The sequence below is a fragment of the Sciurus vulgaris genome (assembly GCF_902686455.1).
Source record: "Sciurus vulgaris genome assembly, chromosome: 8".
In the NCBI taxonomy this organism is placed as follows: Eukaryota; Metazoa; Chordata; class Mammalia; order Rodentia; family Sciuridae; genus Sciurus; species Sciurus vulgaris.
In genome coordinates this window covers 144,339,219-144,354,391 of record NC_136468.1, presented here as the reverse complement: position 1 = coordinate 144,354,391, position 15,173 = coordinate 144,339,219, and the positions used below count along the sequence as shown (strand labels likewise).

The following is a 15,173-nucleotide window of genomic DNA, read 5'->3' as shown; positions in this document are numbered from 1 at the left end:
CGAGCAATCTTATTCTTCAAAGGGACTTTTTTATGGCATGAACTTGGAGAGGCATCATCATACAACCTAATGGATGGTATCTTCAATAGCAGCTTATGCGGAGAATTTTACATATGGCAAGTTCTTATATTGATTCCTCGAATTAAAGAGTAGTATTAACATTGTTTTCAGAGAACTAGAATGCCACAGGAATTGGCAAGATATTTCAAGACAAATTACTGAACCTTTGAATTGTCTAAGGGAACACGAGCATTTATTTCTTACCCAATCCTGGTACAAGAGCACCACGCCCCAGTGAGCTTCCAGCAGCATCTATGAGATCCGCACGACTTGTGAACTGACCATCCGAAATATTATACACCAAGCTGGAGGCTAGGACTTTGGAAACAAACACGAAGCCGTTTAACGAGCCTGAAGACTACTGAAGCACCCCCTAAAGACGTTTTGATTCCAGAGGTGGGGCTTGTGGGAGTGATTAGATCACGGGGCTCTAAGCTCACCACTGGATTCATCTACTGACGGCTGAATGAACTACTGGGAGGTGGTAGAAACTGTACCCAGGTGGGCCACTGCTCGAGAAAGAAAGTCAGTGGGGGGTACATTCTTGGGGACCGTTATCTTGTCCCTAGTTCCTTTCTCTCTGCTTCCTAGCTGCACTGAGCTGGGTTCATTTCCTCTGCCATGCCCTTCCACCATGATGTTCTGCCTCAATTTAGGCCCAAAGCAATGGAGCCAGTCGACCATGGACTAAAACCCCTGAAATGGTGAATCAAAATTAATCTTTCCTCCTTAAAGTTGTCTATATCATGGCAATGAAAAGCTAATACAAAGACTTACAAAAATCACACCTCTTTTTGTTGTTGTTGTTTACCAGTTGTAACAATGAGTAGAAAATATGCAAGTAAGACCATTAAAATAAACTATCACCACAATATCTTCATAAATTCAATATTCAGTTGGGCATGGTGCATACCCAGTAGCAGTCCCAAACACTGGGGAGGATGGAGTGGACCACAAGTTTGAGGCCAGCTTTTGTACCTGTCTCAAAATAAAATTAGTAAGGATGTTGCTCTATGATAGAGCACCTGTCTAGCCGGCTGAAGGCCCTGGGTTCAAACCCTAAGACCACAAAAAAATAAAATAAAGTAAAAAATACATATATGTGTATATATACCCTGAAATATGTTTTTGAAAGTGTTTTTAAAACAGCAACTACTTCATGAAAGTTTTTTCAGCATGGATTATCAAAAGGGCAACTGCACAAGCAGTTATGATTATTAACCTCACGAGGCAGCAACATTTACGAGACACTTCACATTAAGTTGTTGCTCAATGAGTGCTGGTATACACACAAACAGCTCAACTGCTCTCCTTCCACATCAGGTTCTGACACTGGCAAGTACTTAAGCCTTTTTCCTTAACACAGGGTAGCAGAGTGTCGGAAAGCAACAGCTTCGGTTTCTAGGTTCAAATACCAGCTCTACCATTTCTGGGTGATCCTGGGAAAGTTACTGAGCCTCTCAGTGTCATCATCTATAAAATGGAGATGATAATAAAAGTACCTACCTTACACTGTGATTGTGAAGATGAGTTTAAAATATGAAACCTGTGTGTTAGCTACTAGTAGTGACATTCTGTTTTCTTCCCTACTTTAGAATATAAAATTCTAGCACTATGTCTCTTGAGTGTTTCTTCTTGTTCCCATCATCTTAGTGACCCAGAGCCTCATCCACCTGACTTGAGGCATACCACAATCTATGCTCTCTTTTCTACTATTCACCCTGCACACCAACAAAATGATCTTCCCCCAGTTCTCTTTTTCATTGTGTATGTTTGCTTTCCCTCCACTTGACACTTCTATGAATAATACCTGTTTTCCATGCTTGACACTCAAGACCTCAGGGAGTCTCTCCTTCCTTTCCCACTCCACCATGATCCCTTCTTTGATTCTGCAGCACGTGCATCTGCTCCTCATGCTTTTAGCAGTGAGACAGCACCATCTACCGTCTTCTAGTTGTTTCACACATCTCTACGATTTCTCCTGACTAGACTAGGAGCTCCTAAAGGCAAACACCAGTTCTTCCTTGTACTGAACAGCTCCCACAATAACCAAAGTGGAACATGGCACAGAGGGTATTTAAGCATCTACTGATTTTTTTGGGCTAAAACAGAATCACTGTGTCAACACACAGTGGCACCCTGAAGACCTGCTTTAATCAATTGAGGCCAATTTCAATAGAATGAAAAAACCATGCCAAGGAGACTTAAAAAGTTTAATAAAACTAATGGTCAATAGAAAGATAAATATCCCAAATTAAAAATGGACAAAGCATTTGAATTCCTCCAAAGAAGATATACAGAACTGGGTATGGTGCTGTGCACCTGTGATCCCAGTGGCTCGGGAGGCTGAGGCAGGAGGATCGTGAGTTCAGAGCCAGGCTCAGAAACTTAGTGAGACCCTGTCTCAAAATATTTTTAAAAAGGGCTGGGCCTGGGACTCAGTGGTTAAGTGCCCCTGGATTCAATCCCTGGTACCAAAAATAAATTTAAAATTTTTTTAAAAAGAAGATATACAAATGGCCAATAAGCACATGAAAAGATGTCTAACATCAGCAGACCAGTGCATCACGCACTCTGCATGCACACGGCTCAATCCCCAGCACCAAAAATAAAAAAGTAAATAAATACATATTTATAATGTTTAAATATTAGATATTTAAAATTCCTAACCTATAACTATAGTGATAATTATTATTTTGTGTTAACACAGAGCTATTGCAAAAAAGTGCTTAACAGAGTAAGTTTAAATAAGAAAGTCTTAAATTTCAGAGTCTGAGATAAATCAGGGAAAGTACCACAAATGAAATTCACTTACTTTTTAAAGATGACAAGCCACTTGTTCCACCAAAAAGAGAGCGGGTGGCTGAGCTGCCTGATCCCCCTGGAGGTGGGACCAGCATCACCAGGTACGTGCCACAGGTATAGATGGGTGTCTTCCGTAGCATTTTCAGAGGTAGCCCACAGCTAGTATTTGCTGGAGAATATGAAAATGCTGAGTGAATATACACAGATTAATTTGATTATCAGAACAGATTAGGGTATACTAAAGGAGCCACAAACCCAAAGAAAGATACACCCAGACTTGTTAAAGAAAAAATATGTTCTTGTTTCAGAGTCTGACTCCAAGTCTCCTATTATATGGTATGACCATTCCTTTTTCTTTTTTATATTCAATTTTTATTTACCAACTAAAAACAAAAACAATGAGTAAGGGAATCTTTCCAGATGCTGTACATATCTTGCTAATAATCTTAAATCAAAACTGGATGAACATTAGTTGATGATTTTTGCCTGAATCAGTCAAATTGAGGCTGGATCAGAAGGACTGTGCAGGTTCTCTGGGGCCTGTCTCTACCTCCTGAAGTTGTGTTTATCATCTTTTACCATATCCAGAAGGCTTGGTTTAAAGTTTCATCGGGAGGAGACACTCCCAGGAAGACTGAAGAGCCTTAGGGCCCAGGTTCATGATACCAAATACGCTGGATTTGTCTCTGTGTTCACCATGTTCTAGCTTAAGTTGCTGGCCAAACAGGTGTCACTAGGCTTTTCTGTTGAAAAAGCCAGAATGATTCAGCTCTTCCCCTATAGTAATTTCCAAGTGCATCTCCAGGATGAATGCTGAACTAAGTGGGCCACAGATGCAGGAGGCAAGGACATCTTGGCCAAACTGAGTTCAAAGTTAAGTTCTGCTTCTGACCTGAATATGACACTGATGTCTTTTCCATGTAGGTTTTTCCTAATGCAGGCTTCCTGCTTTGCTTTTGGGGAGCCAGCCTTGCTCCACACAGATGGTTAACAAGAGGTGAGAAAGGGCAGAGGATGAAGCATACTGGCAATGTGTCTGTCAGGTAGAACAAGAACTAACTCTGCCCTGTTTCCAGTAATGTCAAAGTACTTTTCAGTTTGTGAAGGAAACTGGTTACCATCAATAATGTTACCATTATTCCCCGAATGTTCATGTGTTGAAGGCTGAGTTCCCAGTGCAGCAGTGATGTGGCTTTAGGGAAGCAACTGGATCACGAGGGCTCAAGTTAGTACCACTTTATTGCCTTCTATACCTTGATCTGTGTATAGAGATCTTGTCCCTGAACTTGTTGGGACGAGTCTCTTTTTCTTTGGACACAGAATCTATTTGAAACCAGCTTTGGACTCTGGGCCCAGGAAGGCTGATTTCCTTAGCAAGCCATTCTCTGGAATGAAACCCAGAGTAGGGGTTGTCCATGAAGGCCTTGATGAGGGTGTGCAGCCGAGGGGGGTGTAGGTGGTCCAACACTGTCTGATCTCTTCACTTTGAATCGATTCCTGAAGGTGATCTCACCCAGGTCCGTGGCTTGATTCCAAAACCTCCTTAAAGTTCTGGTGTTATCTGGAATCAGTGCCTAGCTCTGTGATTCTGAAACCAAATCTGGATTCTTGTCTCTTCAGTGTTGACTTCCAAAGCACGCTTTTGTTTGGTAATATAACCCGAGTACAGCTTTTGGTTAAAGGTGTTGGTAAGAATTGTCAGCAGCCCTTTGGTGAATCTGGTGCAAACATGCCTACAATTCATAGGCACAGGCTTGTTTGATGAACTGTCTTGCTCCATGTTGGAAGAGTCCTGATGTCTAGGCATCCATTTAAGAGCTGGTATGACCATTTCTTGAAGGTGTTCCCAATGTTCGATACCCCATCATGATTCTAAAAATCCTTTCAAAAGAATGAATCCTCACATGGATTAAATCTCAGAATAAGAAAAGAATCCTGTTTGTGTTCTCCTGAGGAAACAGGAGATTTTTTTCCATTTTATATAAAACAAATTCTTGATGTATTTGTGATATTATATTCATTACAAATAACTTCAGGGCTGGGGTTGTGGCTCAGTGGTAGAGCACTTGCCTAGCATGTGTGAGGCACTGGGTTCAATTCTCAGTACGGCATATAAATAAATAAATAAATGTCCATTGACAACTAAAAAATATTAAAAAAAAAACTACAAATATGTAATCAACCAGAAGTTTTAACCTAATAAAAGCTGTCACATCTATCACAAAATAATTTAATGTCTGCATAATTTATGGTAATATATTATACATATTTTTTTCTTTTTGCATGGTCAGTGACAGAAACAATCATTAAGAAAATAATTATTGTTTCTAATCATGAGGTATGAAACATACTACAATTTCCCTTATTGGCACAGCTGAAATGTGATGTGAATTTTTTTCCTATATTTTTTACTGGCATTATAATTACACATAATGGTGAGTAGAGCATTGTTATATATTCATATACACACGATATAAAAATATAATCTGGCCAGTATCATTCTCTAGTATTTCCCCTTTCCCTACACTATATTAAGTTTCCAAACGTGTTTTTTGTTTTGTTTTTCTTGTGGTGCTGGAACCCAGGGTCTCATACATGTTAGGCAAGCACTCTACCACGGAGCTGCACCCCAGCCCTAGAGTGAATTTAAGGATTGTCTATATGCTAGACTAGTGAAGACTGAGGATGTCAACAGAAAATCAAGCAGAGCACTTGATTTGGGCGATGGTCAGGCTATAAAATAGAACTAATAGCCTGGACGGGTATCAAGTTATTTTTCAGGTGGTTTAGATTAGAAAAAGAGTAAAGTGAAACCTAATCTATCTGACATTTGTTTTGAATACTTGTGCTTCTAAAAAGCCCCATTTTTTATTTTTTATTTTTTTTACAAACTGTAACCCACAACAAATATATTCTTAATTCAGGACATAAATTCCTAGCATAAATTTTCATAAGTAAGAGACCCCAAAACAGCAATGACTGGAAATTTAGCAACTTTGTGGCTTACTCTTGTTCTTTTCGTTTTTGTTCTTTGTTCTTTTTGTTTTTCACTAAGAGTTCTTAATGGATATACTCTTATTAATCTGGTAATAGGTATTAATGTGTCACAGAATAAAATTTCTAGATCCTCCAAATGTTCAATTAATTTTCAAAAGTCCATTTAGTCTATGCTATAACTGGTGAATTTTTAATGTAGCAACATTAGGTTAAATGAATACAAAGAGTAAATAAGAGTATAATTTGAGATCACATGTTTTGAATACAGATACCCATTTTCACAGAATTCTAAATATACTTTTGCCTTCTGAGGTCTTTTTTCTTAATATTGTACATATTTTCTTATCCAACAGATTTCTTAGTGTGTTCACTGTTTAAGCAGGATTCAATTTTCTTCCAACAGACACTGAGATCTAGAATTTAGCCCATGGGGTTGTGGCTCAGTGGTAGAGCACCTGCCTAGCACGTGTGAGGCACTGGGTTCAATCCTCAGCACCACATAAAAATAAATAAATTAAATAAAGGTATTGTGTCTATATACAACAAAAATATAATGAATCAAAATGCACTCTGTAAAAATAAAAATTAAAAAAAAGAATTCAGTCTATTCAATAACTTTCTTAATTGAACCCTAAAGCTCAGAAAATAATGCCAAAAGTTAATAAATGGGGTGGCATCAAATTAAAAAGCCTACCAGGTGTGGTGGCACACACCTAAAATCCCAGTGGCTTGGGAGGCTGATGCAGGAGGCTTGCAAGTTCAAAGCCAGCCTCAGCAACAGTGAAGCACAGAGCAACTCAGTGAGACCCTGACTCTAACTAAAATACAAAATATGGCTGGGGATGTGGCTCAGTGGTTGAGTGCCCCTGAGTTCAATCCCCAGTACCAAAAAAATAAAAAGCTTTTCCAGAATGGAAGAAAATCTTTGCTAACTATTCTTCTGACAGAGGATTAACATCCAGAATATATAAGAAACTCAAAAAACTTAACACCAAAAAAAAAAAAAAAAAAAAAAATCAAAGAACTCAATTACCAAAAGGGCAAATGAATTGAACAGACACTTCTCAAAAGAAGAAATACAAATGGCCAAGAAATATAGGAAAAAATGTTCAACACCACTATCAATTAGGGAAATGCAAATCTAAACTACAGTGAGATTTCATCTCACATCAGTCAGAATGGCAGTTATCAAGAATACAAACAATATATAATGGATGGATCTGGAGACTATCATGCTAAGTGAAATAAGTCAATCTCAATCAAAGGTCGAATGTTTTCACTGATATATGGAAAATAAACCACAAGAAAGGCGGAGGTGGGAGTTCAATAAATTAGACAAATGGGAAGGATTGGAAGGGAGGGGGGATGGAAATAGGAAAGATGGTAGAATGAATTTAACATAATTTTCCTATGTACATACATGAAAATACCTAAGTGAACCCCACCATCATGTACACCCACAAGAATGGGGTCCTGGGTTGGGGAGACAGCTCAGTTGGTAGAGTGCTTACAAGGCCCTGGGTTTGATCCCCAGCACCGCAAAAAAAAAAGGAAAAAAAAAAAAAAAAAAGAATGGGGTCCTAATTTGAAAATGATATATTCCATGCTTGTATAATTTTATCAGAATGGATTCTACTATCATGTATAACTAAAAAGAACCAATTAAAAAATACAAATGATAATAAATACCACAGAGAATGTAGAGGAAAGGAACACTTTAAAACTATTGGTGGGATTATAAATTAGTACAACCACTATGGGAAATCAATATGGGGGTTCCTCAAAAGACTAGACATGAAACCACCATATGACCCAGCTATACTGCCCCTCAGTATTTATCCTGTTTATCCAAAAGAATTAAAGTCATCATACTACAGTGATACGTGCATACCCATGTTTATATAGCAGCGCGATTCACAAGAACCAAACTATGGAACCAGCCTAGGTGTCCAAAAATAAATGAATGGCTAAAGAAAATGTGGTACATACACACAACAGAGTTTTATTCAGTCATAAAGAAAAATAAAATTCTGGCATTTGCAAGAAAATGAATGGAACTTGGGAATTTTATGTTAAGTGAAATAAGCCAAACTCAGAAGGTCAAGGTTTGTATGTTTTCTCTCATATGTGGAAGTTAGAGAGGAAGAATGAAAAGAAAGGTAGGGGGTGACGACATGAAAAGCAAAGGGAGATCCACAGCATGGAGGAAGGGGATGAGGAGGTGGGCAGAGGGGAAGGAGGGGACAAGTGCCAGGGTGGGTGCTGGCCAACTCATATGGTGGTACTGTGTCCATGTGCACATCTCACCATCATGTACAGCTACAATTCACCAATAAACAACCTGGAGGAAAATAAGACTTCAGCTATCATGAAGATATTTACATAGGTAAAAACATCTGTCCTATAAAAGTATTTCCTGAATTCAAATTATCCACCTATTCAAGTTATAACAACTATCAATACTTTCTCACTTATATTTAATATAATCAAGGCATTAAGCAATAAAATAGCCTTAAATTCTAGTAAGAACAAATCAGTATTTATTTAATAGTCTTTAATGAATGAACCATGAATTGTTTTTACTTCCTAGCATTTCAAACAGTAGAAGGAGAAAAGCATAAAACTGCTTTAAATTCATAGTAATTTAGATACATTTTTCTATATATGGCATCTTTATCTAATCTTATCTTTTACTGTAACTTCATGGTTTGTTATAAACCAAGGCAGCTGGTATACAAGCTGTAAACTTTTCTAGAATAACGGTTCTTAACTTTTTTAGGGTGTTTGAAAATCAGATGAAAGTTATGATGGACATACACAAAATGTTATTTAAAACTGAGGAAGCATGTTGATGAACCCATTAAAGGCTTATCCTAATTAGGAACGCCTACCTTCAAGGAATAGACAATGTGTATGCTCTGCTACCTTTTATTTTTTAAAAGATGGAAAAAGAAGAATATATATTTGCCTTTAACTGTATTTGCATTAAGAAACTCTGGAAAGGCAAATAAAATTTGATAAATATAGTTAACTAGAGGGGCAGGGTGGGGGAAGAATACAGAACAGACTACCTCAGTGGGAATAAGACTTCTGTGCATCATGTGGGTTTAACATTTTCACCAAGATGTTTTTAATAAACATTTGCTTTTTAAAATTTTTTTAGTTGTAGATGAACACAATACCTTTATTTTATGTATTTGTTTTTTTATGTGGTACTGAGAATTGAACCCAGTGCCTCACACATGCTAGGTGAGCACTCTACCACTGAGCCCCAGCCCCAGCCCTTTTTTTTTTTTTTAATATTTTTTTAGTTGTCAATGAATCTTTTATTTGATTTATTGATTGACTGACTGATTGATTTATATGCAGTGCTGAGGATCGAACCCAGAGCCTCACATGTGCCAGGCAAGCGCTTCACCACTGAGCCACATCTGCAGCCCCAATAAACACACTCTTATTAATATGGTAATAGGAGTTAGGTTACCACACTGTTTTGATTTTCAAACTTTGTAAATATATCATCTATCTTAAAATACTAAATGATAAAAACTAAATAATAAATTCTAAGTAACTATCTCTATTGTAGAAAATGTATCTCTTGCCTGTTCAAGGTTAAATTTAGTGAAGATAATGCTAAAACATTAGTTTTTCACATTCATGAAGCATGCCCTAAACATGAAATCCATCAATGTATCCTCACAGTAATGTTGATAAGATATTCACAGATAAAGCTAGAACTGTTTTGAGTTATTACAGATTCATAAGACTTCATGTCCATAACCCACAACAGGTGTTAACCTTGGATGAAACTGGACAATGAGTAGAAGATCATGTGAGGTGAACTCTGCAAAGTAAGGCACTTTGGATGGCACAGAGTAAGTGCTCAATAAAAATTAGCTGACTGGAAGTATCCCAGGACACAGGACTGGAATGGCAAAGCAACCCACCTGCTTGATCCTCTTTCAGCGTGTTGGAGATGGTGGAGCCAGTCAGGGCTGCGAGGGTTGCTGACGGGGAAGCTCTATACCGAGAAAGTCGACTCAGAAGCATCTCATTAATGCTTTTGGCAGACTCGCCCTCTTTTCGCATTAGAATTGTGCGTTCCTGAAGTGGGCTGGCTACAAATACACCATTTTCAACCTGATAGTTAAAGAAAACAAGATTATGAAATAATACCTGTTTCCATTTAGTTAACAAATTACTACTTCATATTGTTGTGACTTTGTTGCTTAAAAACAATGCAAAGTCTGCATCTGAGTACACTTATCCCTCAAAACTGTAGGAATTTCTGCCAAGAAAAAGAAGAACGTGCTAAGTTTGAACACTCTCATTTTTCATCATAGGCTACATTCAAAATGTAATGAGCCAAGTTTAAATTCTAAGGCAAGTTGTTGATTAAAATTCCTTCTACTCAATTCTGTAGGCAGCACTCACTAATCATGAGCCTCTGCTAGGTACAAGTGAGAAGAGAGGGAACAAATCAGCCTCTGATTTACTGCTAAGGATAGCTGCGAGGCTGCTGCCTCCTTGAAATACAGCTAGTGGCCAACAGTCAAATTCCGCATCGATTTGCAGCAGCTCCAGCTGCTCAGCTGCAGAGCGACCTGGGAGGGAGGCAGACTGCTGAGGACACACTGCTTTCCCGTCACTGGGCCCAGCAGTTCTTTTACTCCTCACTTGATTATCCCCAGGAAACTCTCTGGAGTAATGATGCCAAAGTTCCTTCCTCCACCAATCTGGAACTTGACTTCCAGCAGACCACTGGCTTTCACTTTGTCTTGTTCCCTGGCTTTCCTTCTTGATAAAAAGACCCCGACTGCTTCTGGTAACTTCTCCCTCTCATTTCTCTTCCCACTTAAGAATCTTTAAACGCGGATCACTCGTTCTTCCCTCTACTTCCTTCGCAGGCTGAGGCTGACCTTTCGCTTCTACCTCGAGTCCTGCACTCCCCTCCTCCTCTTCCTTATCTGTGTCCCCTTCTCTATGGACTTCTTCCTTCTCTTTCTGTCTTTCATTTTAAATATCCACAGGTCTCTGAGATTTTACACAGAACTTAGTGTTCCCTTAAAAGCCATTTCCACTCCTTGTCAGGTATCTCAAACATACCCACTGTCCCCTCTAGACCGAGGCTCCCACATCTGAGGAGTCCTAAGAAACTAGCCCCACCCCTCAAGGTAGGCAAGACTGGCCTGCAATGTGGGACAAGGACACACGAGGGAATGGAAGTCCTCAGAGGCCAACAGAAAGCGAAGCCGGGTGTGTGGGAAAGTTGACAGCAGAGAAGATGAGAGAGCAGGGAATCCAGAGGCACAGCCAGGGAGAGCCCCCGCAGTTGTACGTCCAGTGACCAAGGGGTCACAAGGACTTGGAGAGTGGCAAAACGCTGCCCACTTCCTGCCCCTCTGCTCAGCATCCGCCATGAGCAGACACTCTGACAGCCCACCAGGAACTTAAATCCAGAGCCATCCACCTGCTCCGGGACTTCCTTGCCAACTGAGCGTGGTGGCCGCACCTCTTGGGATTCTCCATCCCTAGTGTTGGTGGCGAAACACAATCCAGGTTTGTTTCTTCACGCATGAGCACTTAGCCACCCAGGGCCTGCCCTCCCTCCTCTCTCGCTTCCCTGCTGCCTTCACATCTCGGCTGGCTGAAGTGGTGCTGGGCCAGTTTAGCCCTAGCTCCAGTCCCAGACGTTCCAGTGGCTGGCTCTGCCTATCATTCAGGACTCGGGTAGAATGTCTCCTACTCAAAAAGACCTTCCTTTAATCCAGTCTTGTAGAGAACTTCCCCCATCCCCACCCACATCAACGTCCCGTGTTGTTTCTGCAGAGCTCTTATGGCTCTCCGGATCACTGTGCTCTTTAACTCATTCCTTGATAGCTCTTCTCTTGCTCACAAGCCTGACTGCATCCTGCTGCCTGTGGGCAGAGAGCCTGCCTGGCTGTCACCATAACATGCCCAGTGCTTAGGAAGCCTTGAAAAACCACTGATGCCCTGCTCAGTAATCAAATCGAGGCCCTCTCTCAAACCAACTGCTCCCCGGTGGCAAAACCCACATTTTATCTACAGACCCACTTTTTAAATTGCCCCCAACCCTCCTCATTAACATTCCTATTTGAATAGCCTCCTGTCACGGAAAATTTAATATACCTGCTTCCTGCTGCAATGCTTTACCCCTCCCTCCTGCTAGGTTAACCTTTAGCAGTCTTAGCTCTAATTATGTTCCACAACTCTAAATATAACCCTGCAAAGACATCCAATGACAAAAATCAATCACTTTAAGCTTGGCATCCAAAAACATTACCCATCTGGCCCTGTGGGAAAATCAATGCACAACTTAAAAAAAAATAAACAACTGCATTATTGTGTTTGAGTGCTTTGAAAATTCTGAAAAGAAAAACTGACAAAGCACCTGTGAGAAGCTAGGAGACTGGGGTTTGCTGCTGGGAACCTCTACTTTGGCAGAGCAGCTCCTCAGGGGCTAACAAGCACCGCTTTAGGAAGGAGGGAAGGAGCTGAGTGGGGTGAGGAGCAGCACAGCACTGGGACTGAGGGGAGGCTGCCCTCCTGGCAACCATGCTGGCCCAGGCCTCTCATCTCAAGCTGGGTGACCGGACCAGCCCGGCAATGGGTCTCCTGCTTCCACCTGGCTAACCTCCGGCTGACTAGCTGACTCTCCGCACACCAGTCGGTCATTCTAAAAAGTAAATAAATCCACGCCTGCCCTGTTTGCACGCTGCAGTGGCTTCCCAGCACTTCAGATCCAAGCGGCGTATCAGCTGGCCCACGGGGCGAGTGTCTGCTGACTCCTCAGCCTCAGCTGCCTCAACTCAACCTCTCCCACTACCTGTTCAGGCACCCTGTCCTCTGCCTCCTGGTTCCAGCCCTGTTACTTGCTGTTCACGACACACCATTGCAGTTTGCTGGGACCATCCTAGTTTAGCACTGAAGTTTCCCTGCTCCATGAAATCCCTCAGTCCCAAGGAAACTGGGATAGTTGGTCACCCTGTATATCAGGAGGAGTGGCTGCTTCTCGTTGTTCAGGTCTGAGCTCAAGTGTTCTTCCTTGGAAAGTCCTCACCTGTGACCCAAATTAAAGTAGCTACCCTTTCCCACCCCACTCACTATCACATCTTGTTCAGGCGTCTGGAAATGTTTTAATGGTCTTTTTTTTTTTTTTCCTGATTACAAAGCTAATATACAGTCTCTCTTGAAAATCTAGATAGATGGGGAGGGGGGGAAGAGGGGGAGAGAGAGACAGAGACAGAGACATACACTACAAATAAGAAAATAAGTTGGCAGTGGCTCGCATCTATAAGCTCAGCTACTTGGGAGATTGGGGTAGAAGGATCCCAAGTTCACGAACACTCTCAGCAACTTAGTGAAATCCTGTCTCAAAAATAAAAAGGGCTGGAGATGTGAGTCAGTGGAGAGCACTCTGGGTTCAAACCCCAGTATCATTAAAAAAAAAAAAAAAAAAAAAAGTTAACGAAAAGGCCCATTATTCTGTTTAGGGACAGGCAGTAAATGTTTTAAGTTCCAGCACTTAAAGAAACCACAAATAGATTTGGATACCACATGTTATTATTGGGATCAATAGAAGGATGTGTCACCAATTTTTAAAAAGAATACCTCCTGAATCTCATCCCTTTCTGCCCCTCCACCATGACTTCACTAACAACGTGCTCTCCACCTGAACTTCTGCAATAGCCTCCTACTGATGCCATTCTTGCCTCCTCTTTATTCTGTGTTCTTTTAAAAAATGTTTCATTATGAAATTTTTCACAATACAAAAATAAAAAATATCCATTTATATCATCTGCATATGAGTTATTGGTATTTTACCATATTTTCTTCATGTATCCCAAACATGTTACTTCACCCTTACATGTTCAATGTGCAGTCCTATAAAATACATATATTTTCTTAAATAAGTATAATGTAATCACACCTAACAAAATTAACAGTAATTCTTGACATCACCTGATTTTGAGTCCACAATTAGAACCATATAAGACCTACACATTATACACATTTGGTTCATCTTTCTGGTCTCTTCTATGGTCACTTTAGTCTACTCTTGACCCAACATCTACAATAAACCTTTAAAACAAGATCTATTGCCTGTCTGCTCAGACCTTCTCCTCTCCTTGGAATAAAATCCAAACACCTTTCAGGGCCCCCCAGACACAGGGCCTAGCTGCTTCTCCCACCGTATCGTACAGCTGGACTCTCTCCTCACTCTGCAGAGTCACAGAGCCCTTTCTGCTGTTCCTCCTCACCAGGCCGAACACACCCCCACCTCAGGGGGGCTGCACGGCCGTTCCTTCTGTGTGTGATGCCCTTCTGCCTTCTCTTACGTGCCTCAGGTCTCAGCTCAGATACTACCTCCTCAGAGAGGCTCCCTGCTCATTACCTAAAATAGGACCCCCCCAAAAGTCAATTTTCTGTTACCTCACTCTACTCCATCTTCCTCATAATACTTACCACTGCTTGAAAATGGGTTTCTATCTCCTCCACTAGAACAGAAGCTTCAGGAGGACAAGGATCTCGGTGTCTTATGACCCTATGTCCCTAGCTCCTAGGATACTATCCGGCATGCAGAAGGCCTCCATAATGTTGAAGCGGTATGAATGAACAGGTTCGGATGTGCCTACTGAAGGACACCCCAGGACTCATGCGAGTAAGGTTACATGGAAACTTTTATTTGTACACAGTGGGCTAGGATCACAAGCCCTCCACAAACTAAAGATGTCAAGGGGAAAAAATTGGGGAAGGATGTGTGGAGGGAATTTGAATAGCCAGTGAGGAACCAAGAAAGATGGTCACAGCTTCACTGAACCAGCTCAAAGCAGCGCCATCTGTTCTGCTGTCGTCACCTCTGGCAACGAACTGCAGTTACAGGGTTCCAAGAGAGAAGACGACGATTGGGCTACTATGTCACTGTGGGGAAGAGGTCATCCTCTGCAAAACCAAATAAAATTAATAAGCTACACACTGTACAGGCCCCAACCTAAGAATACAGACTGGCTGACCAAATTTCTAATATGGGCCACCAACCTCCAGATTTTCGCCTCAATGGACAGTTTACTTCTCTATACCTGCTCCTCGGCTCACCTCTTCATTAGATCAAGTCCTCTACCTCCATTAAAACCTTGCCACAATGAATTTTACTCTCCCTTCTCTAATCTCCCACAATATTTTTTGGACAAATCAAGAGTAATGCCAAATGACTATGGCCAGCACTGGAAGGGCACATCTGCTGTTAACTGAAATGGGAAAGGAGGAGGAGCACGTCTGGGACAAAAGCA

General features: G+C 41.0%; 1 protein-coding gene across 11 annotated transcripts in view; it reads right to left on the bottom strand.

Moving 5' to 3' along the window:
* The window catches only part of HECTD4 (HECT domain E3 ubiquitin protein ligase 4), a 175,664-nt gene that overhangs the window by 92,875 nt on the left and 67,616 nt on the right, over positions 1–15,173 (bottom strand). For all 11 annotated transcript variants that reach the window (XR_013765454.1, XR_013765455.1, XM_079149465.1 and 8 more), the window contains exons 8-10: positions 9,810–10,002; positions 2,876–3,034; positions 265–378 (exon numbers count right to left, since the gene is read on the bottom strand). Coding sequence is in view for 9 of the 11 variants with exons in the window: in XM_079149465.1 (XP_079005591.1) it covers positions 265–378; positions 2,876–3,034; positions 9,810–10,002 (466 nt within the window). In the remaining 2 variants the exon portion in view is untranslated. The remainder of the gene's footprint in view (positions 1–264; positions 379–2,875; positions 3,035–9,809; positions 10,003–15,173) is intronic.